This window comes from Cervus elaphus, chromosome 9, assembly GCF_910594005.1.
Source record: "Cervus elaphus chromosome 9, mCerEla1.1, whole genome shotgun sequence".
Lineage (NCBI taxonomy): Eukaryota > Metazoa > Chordata > Mammalia > Artiodactyla > Cervidae > Cervus > Cervus elaphus.
The window spans coordinates 62,972,924-62,980,402 of NC_057823.1; the positions used below are offsets into that span (position 1 = coordinate 62,972,924).

General features: G+C 49.8%; 1 protein-coding gene across 4 annotated transcripts in view; it reads left to right on the forward strand.

Annotated features, from left to right (window-relative positions):
• The window catches only part of NDST1 (N-deacetylase and N-sulfotransferase 1), an 88,739-nt gene extending 81,806 nt beyond the window's left edge, over window positions 1-6,933 (forward strand). For all 4 annotated transcript variants that reach the window (XM_043913293.1, XM_043913294.1, XM_043913296.1 and 1 more), the window contains one exon: window positions 2,256-6,933. In XM_043913293.1, the coding sequence (XP_043769228.1) occupies window positions 2,256-2,375 (120 nt within the window). In that variant the 3' untranslated portion in view covers window positions 2,376-6,933. The remainder of the gene's footprint in view (window positions 1-2,255) is intronic.
• Window positions 6,934-7,479: the final 546 nt, after the last annotated feature.

Genomic DNA, 7,479 nt, shown 5'->3' on the forward strand with positions numbered 1-7,479 from the left:
TTTTAAATATAGCAGTGTGTATGTATCAATCCCAAACTCCCAGTTTATTCTTCTCCCCCTCTGGTAACCATAAGCTTGTTTTCAAAGTCTCTGAGTCTGTTTCTGTTTTGTAAGTAAGTTCAGAAGTGCTGCAATGAATCCTGGGGTGCAGTTTTTTTTTTTTTTTTTCATCTCATTATGGTTTCCTCCGGTATATGCCTAGGACTGGGATTCCTGGATCACATGGTAGGTCTATTTTTAGTTTTCTAAGGCACTTCCATACTGTTTTCCACAGTGGTTGCACCAATTTACCTTCCAATCTACAGTGTAGGAGGGTTTCCTTTTCTCCACATCTGCTCCAGTATTAATTGTAGATTGTTTGATGATGGCCATTCTGACTGGCATGAGGTGGTACCCCACTGTAGTTTTGATTTGCTTTTCTCTAATAATTAGTAATATGGAATATCTTTTAATGTGCTCTTTAAGCAGTCTTTGCTTATGTCTTCCTCCTATGTTTTGATTGGATTGTTTGCTTTTTGATATTGAGCTATATGAGCTGTCTGTATATTTTGGAGGTTAATCCCTTGTTGGTTCCTTCATTTGCAAAGATTTTCTCCCATTCTGAGGGTTGTCTTTTTTAGTTTTGCTTATGGTCCCATTTATTTATTTTTGTTTTCATTTTCTTTACTCTAGGAGGTAGATCAAACAAGATCTTGCTGTGATTTATGTCAAAGAATGTTCTGCCCATGTTTTCCTCTTAAGAGTTTTATAGTATCTGGCCTTACATCTAGGTGTTTTATTCTTTTCAGTGCATTGTTAAATAGGATTGTTTATTTCTGATATTTTGTTGTTAGTTTATGGAAATGCAATAGATGTCTGTGTATTAATTTTGTGTCCTGCAACTTTACTAAATTCATTGATGAGCTCTAGTAGTTTTCTGGTAACATCTTTAGGATTTTCTTTGTATAGTGTGTCATCTGCAAACTGATGGTTTTACTTCTTTTCCAATGTGGATTCCCTTTATTTCTTTTTTTTTTTTCCCTCTGATTGCCATGGCTAGGACTCCCAAAGCTATGTTGAATAAAAGTGGCGAGAGTGGACATCCTTGTCTTGTTCCTGATTTTAGAGGAAATGCTTTCAGCTTTTCACCATTGAGAATGATGTTAGCTGTAGGTTTGTCATATATGGCCTTTGTTATGTTGAGGTAGGTTTTCTCTGTGCCCACTTTCTGGACAGTTTTTAATCATAAATTGGTGTTGAGTTTTGTCAAAAGCTTTCTCTGCATCAATTGAGATGATCATATGGTTTTTATTCTTCAATTTTTTGATGGGGTGTATCACACTAATTGACTTGAAGATACTGAAAAATCCTTGTATCCCTGAAATAAATCCCACTTGATCATGGTGTATGATCCTTTTACTGTATTGTTGGATTAGGATTGCTAGTATTTTGTTGAGGATAAAGATCAGAGCAGCAATAAACACAATAGTGATGAAGAAAACAGAAAAGATCAATGAAACTAAAAGCTGGGTCTTTGAAAATATAAACAAAGTTGATAAACCATTAGCCAGACTCATCAAGATAAAAAGGGGAAAGGGTATAAATCAATAAAATTAGAAAGGAAAAAGAAAAAGCTACAACTGACACCACAGGAATGCAAAATGGACAACCTAGACGAAATGGTAGCAATCTGCCAGGCACAACCTGCCAAGACGCAACCAGGAAGAAATAGAAAATATGAACACACCAATCACAAGTACTTAAATTGACATTGAAAATGTGATTAAAAAACTCCCAACAAACCAAAGTCCAGGGCCAGAGGGCTTTACAGATAAATCCTATCAAACATTTAGAGAAGAGTTAACACTTAACCTTCTTAAACTCTTCCAAAAAATTGCAGAGGAAGGAACACTCCCAAACTCATTCTGTGAGGCCACCGTCACCCACCCTGATACCAAAACCAGATAAGGATACCACCACAGAAAAAAGAAAATTATCAGCCAATATCACTGATGAACATGGATGCAAAAATCCTCAACAAAATATTCTTGATTAATTCTCTCTCTTTTCTCCCAATCATGAGTTTTCACCTTGTATACTATAGTTTGGTGCTTCTCCTATATGTTTTCTTTTGAAGGTTACCATTTTGAAGAAGATTGTGAATAAATAATGGGAGTGGGAGATGATGGCAGCGGGGTGCTAGTTTTCTAGAGGAGGGGGCGGGGGTCACTCAAACCAGCACATGACTAACGTCTGAGCTTCCCTTCCCATTACAGTCCCGCGCCTTCCTGAAGGACTATTACCGGGACCACAACGTCGAGCTTTCCAAGCTGCTGTACAAGATGGGCCAGACACTGCCGACCTGGCTCCGGGAGGAGCTGCAGAACACCAGGTAGCCGCGGCCCCGCCGCCGGACTGAATGTGACGGCAGGGACGTCCCGCCACACGCTGAGCCAGACTGACCTGCAGAGTGGGGAGCGGGGCCCGGCCAGCCAAGCACTCACAAGCAATACTCTGCCGCGGCCCGGGCCAGCCAGGAGGAGAGCCCAGGCAGGTGCCCACGTGCCTCAGAGCATCCAGCACGCGGTCGGTGGCCTCTCGGACCTCCCTTGCCACCTGAGGTCCGTTCTGCTTAGTCTTTATGGGGAGGCCACTTCCTGTTGGTGGAGGACCACATGCTGGTAGGAGGGAGTCCGCAAGACTCTGTTCTCTGTCCCTCACTGTGTTCTACCCACCGCGCGCTCCATCCTTCACTCCTGCCCCATAGGGTGTCCACTCAGTGTTAGCTGCCACATCGTCTCTGTCCTCCTGACAACAAGGACAAGGGTCCAGCTGGGACCTTTGGCAAACCAGAGAGAGAAATTGGACGTTTCACTGATGTTTCAAGCCAGGCTCTTCAGAGGGGTCAGCTGGAAACCCAGAGGCAGCCACAGGCGGGATGTGAGGGTGGCCACCTTGAGAGAATGCTGGACCTCCACACCCATTGCGGCTCATTACCTTTGCATCTCACCTTCCCGCTTTGGGGAAAGAACCGCTGGTTCATACAGTACCCACCCGGTTCTCAAGGCCACCTTCAGGGCCCTGGGGGCACTGCCATGCCATTTGGACCCAGAGACCCAGTCCTCAGCCCTGCCCCCTCTCTCCCCCGGGGATATGACATGCGTGGTGTTTCCTGTGGTAAGAGACTGAGGCGGTCGTGGGGCCAGCCGTATACATGCTCCCGTGTACATCTGTTGTCCCCAGGCCCCTGCCTTGGCCCCAGGCAGATGCTGGACAGAGTTGGTGAGACTGCCGGCTCCCTGGGGCCGAGGGTACCTAGAGCCCCCCTTAACCTCCCAAGTACTAAGAAGCTAAAGTATTTTAATATTTTTTTTTTCTTGGTGCCAGAGTTTATACCCTGGGTGCTGGGGTTGCACTGTGTTACATATATATATATAACTGTGTATATATATATATATATATATATATATATATTATATTTTTTTGGTTGGGTTTGTTTTTAATTCAGTCGTACAGAATGGTGGCAAGCCCCAGTCCCAAAGGGTGTCCTATCTCAGTGCTAGAGCGTGGGATGGAGGGGGCGGTATGTATCTTCATGTGTGGGGGCCTCAAGGACACAGAATGAATGTGCCCTTGGAGAGGTCAAGTGCCATGGCTGCCCTGCAGCTACTCCAGGAGAACAGGGGTGGTGAGATGCAGAGGGAAGACCTACTGTCTCCAGGAAGTCCGGCTTCATGAAGTGCAGTGATCCCAGGGGACTTCTGATCAAAGGAAACAGCCAGGCTGAGGTAGGAGACCCCGGGGCTAAATGCTGGCCTGTCCCCTTCCCCTCACATGGTGCTAGGTTGGGAGCTGCCCTGGGAGCTTGGGGGCCCCCAGGACCCCCCCGAGCTGTCTCCAGGCCCCTCTGCAGACAAGGGGATCTCTGGACTAGTTTCTGGTGGGGGCCTGCTCCTACCCCCCCTCTTAACAATGTGAAGTGACTAAGGCTGGGGTGCCTCTTCCCCAGTCCCTCCCACTGCCAGTTCGGCTTTGAACTGACACCTTGGAAATCCTTTCTAGAGAGCCTGGTCTTGTTCAGAAGACTTTAGGATGTTGGGGCTGCGGGGTCCTTCAACGGGTGTGGACACAGCTCCAGAAAGGGGAGGTGGCCTCCTGGGCTGACGTCACAGAATTGACTGGGAGCAGGGCCAAGAAGCGAACTTGAGGCTCCCGCTTCCATGCCCAGAGCTCTTCTTCCAGTGCCACACTGCCTCTGAGCCCATCCTTGGGACCCTACTCTGCCAGGTTGCTGTCCCTCCCTCGGTCACGCCCTTGGTCATTCCAGGATACGGGGACAAACCACTCCTTCCCAGCCAGGTGCCTTCTCAGTCCCAGATCTGCATCCCTGTCATGCTCGCCCCACCTCGGAAGGCCCTTCCCCAGCCTGGGAACCTGGGTCTTGGTCCCCAGGGTCTCTGTGGAATGGAGAAGTGGAATGTTCTGCAGGGCCGGCTGCATGTGGTTCTACCATCCCCCAAGAGAGGTGTTCCCATTATGCTTTCCATGGGGCCTTCGGAGCGGGGTGTCTGAGGACTGGGCGGCATGCCTGCCTGCATGCTCGTGAGGACTGGCACCAGGAACCAGACTCCCAGAGCTGGTAGCGGCTTCCGCAGCGCAGAGCCCAGCCTTCCTTCCCGCCCTTCTAGTGCAGGGCTCATGTTCTGTGATGAGGACCTCACAGCTCCCACCGTCTGAGGTCTGTCCTCAAGGGGCAGGTGGGTCCGCTCCCCTTGTCCTCCAGCCTGAGGAGGAAACAGGCAGATTTGAGACCCTGGGGTAGCAGAGGAAATCCTGGGGACTTGACCTGTCACATGTTGTAAGTCTGTCTTGTCACTGCTACTTTTTCCCTTCCCACTAAAGGAATCTGTCTCGAGGACCCCCTGCCAGGACCTGGAGGTACTGGGGAGGGGAGAGAAGTCCCCTAGGGGCTCTTTGGCTACTGAGTACACAGATCCCCCTGAGGGGGGAGAAAACCAGGGTCAGTGGTGCGGCGTCCTCTGGCCTGAAAACAAGAGCAGAAACTCTGCCCCACTTCTGCCGTCTCCTCCACACACCTGTGCCCCAGGCTGGGAGCAGGTGCGCTGTGTCACCCGGGGTTCTAGAGCCACCCACGGCAGGAGTCTTGCTCTTGGAGAAAGAGTCTGAGGTGTAAGGATGTGTCTCTTCTGCACCTCTCAGTAGGAGCAGCCAGTGCCTCTGGGGCCCAGCGAGGGAGCAGTGGTCTGTTCCCAGCAGGAGGAAACTGCTGGGCTGACCTGCAGAGACCAGTTGGTCCCAGCATGGAGCTGTCCCCACAGGTATGTTAGAAAGAGCAAGTAAATGTTGTACCAGATATTTTATACCAACTCCTACTACCCACTGTTCAGACTTACAGTGAACATCTTGCCACATTGTTTTTATCTTTTTGTCTGTACATTTTTTCTGAACTAGTTTTATCATTAAGACTCCACCCCATATACTTGAGCCTGCATCTCCTAAGAGGTAGGTCATTTTCCTTCAGTTGGCCCGCCATCACACCCAAGACAACAGTCATTTCCCAGCAACATCAGTCCCTATTTAAAGTTCCCCCGAATAATTTATGCCTGGTTTTAGAATCAGGGCCTAGTTAAGGTACACAGGTTGCATCTTGGAAGTGTATTTTCTAAAGTCTCTTTCAAGCCAGTGAAGTTTTCGTTCTGCTCACTTTGGTTTTTTAAATGACGTTACTTCTGAGCCTCGACGTCCCACAAGCTGATCTGTTTCTCCACAGTGTCTAGTTCCTCTAACCCCTGTATCGGCAAGGGCAATTTAGGCTATGGGGAGTGTTACCTCTTGTTGCTGACTTAAAAACTTCAGTCCCTCCGCTGTCACCTGTACCAAGTGCCAAATCAACGGAGGGGCAGGCCAGAGCTCCTGGAGAAGGCGGGGGAGGCAGCTTCACAACTGGGCTGGGGGAGTCTAGAAGGAAGAGGCCTCACGCGCGGAGGCTGGGCCTGTTGGAAATGAGGCATCTTGGACTCAGAAGGTCCTGTGCTCTCCTGATCCTGGGACTGGACCACAGGGCACCAAATAGTATCTCTCTCTGTTTTGCATCTCTGGGTTTTCACTTCCTGGCGGCCCATGGTCTGTGTGCACGGGGGCAGAGCCACAAGGACGCACCAAAGAAGGGGGTGGGGGCAGCTTGCCCAGGCCACGGTTGAGGAGAAAGCACTGGGCTCGAGGCAGGAGATGTGAAGTTTTGTCCAAGCTGTGTGCACTAAGGAGCTAGGTGACAGTTTTCCTCCCAGGACTTAACTTCCCATCTAGAATAAGCAGATGGGGCTACAGCGTGGGTTTTCAGACATCGAAGGAAGGAAGGAAGGAAGTCCGCTCTCGTTGAGGTGGGGATGGAGGTCCCCCTGCCCTTGAGGCAGTGCTGGGCTTCCGGCTTGCCTACCTGGCTGAGGCTGCCTGTCCCCACGGCTTCCCTTCGCCAGCTCAGACTGCCAGAGGCTTTTTCAGCTTCCACCAGGGAGAGCCGTGGGCCTCGTGTGCAGTCAATGTCGAGGGCCCAGGGAAGACTCTGGCTGCGTTTTATCCTAATAAGTTCATCCCTCCCTGCCTCTCTGTGGCCCTTGAGGAGAATGAGGGCGTTGAGGGTTTTCTATGACTGTGCTAGCTTTTATTATCAGCAAGAGGGCTCCTTTTGTAATCTGTGCATGAAATTCATGTCATTTCCTGGGGAGAGAGGAGCGGGCTGACTGAGAGGGTGGGGGGCAGGTTAGGGGAACAGTCAGAGGTTTCCTTCCTTTGTGGGTGGGGAGGAGGGTGCTTCCCCACTCAGCTGATCAGGGCTCTCAAACCAGCCGTTTTGGGTTGTGTTGAACGTGGGAACCTTCCTCCATTAATGTACAATCTTGAACTAACTGCTAATAAAGTGGGGTTCTGTTTGTACACCTTGGTCACATCTGTCTGTCTGACCTTTTTTCAAGGCCCACAGGAATGGTGGAGAGAAGGGTGTTCACACGATGGCCAGTGTGGCCACCCCTGTACACACAGTGACTTTGTCAAATCAAAGACCAATCCCACAGACAATAAACCACAGCCTTTCTAGACAGTAGGGGCCTGTCCCAGGACAGCCAGGTGGGGTGTATCAGATGACAGAGAGCTTGCAGGCATGCTGGACAGTTGAGAAGTGCTGGAGTTCTGTACCGCGAGGAGCCTCTGTCTAGAGAGAGTTCTGCCATCAGCGTGTGATGTGATTGAAGACAAGTCATTCTCACGCTTGGATTCTCAGTTTCTCTCATCACTTAGAGGCATGGAAGGTTGGCCACTCTGGAGAGCTTGATTCAAATGCAGATGCCCTGGCTGTGCCCCCAAGGATTCCTCTATGGCAGATGCGTGTGTGGCCCGAGCATCTGCATTTTAACAGCCTCTCCAGCACACTGAGGCGCCCCACTCAAGGAACCCTGGTTTAGATAGGTGGCTCCTATGGGTTCT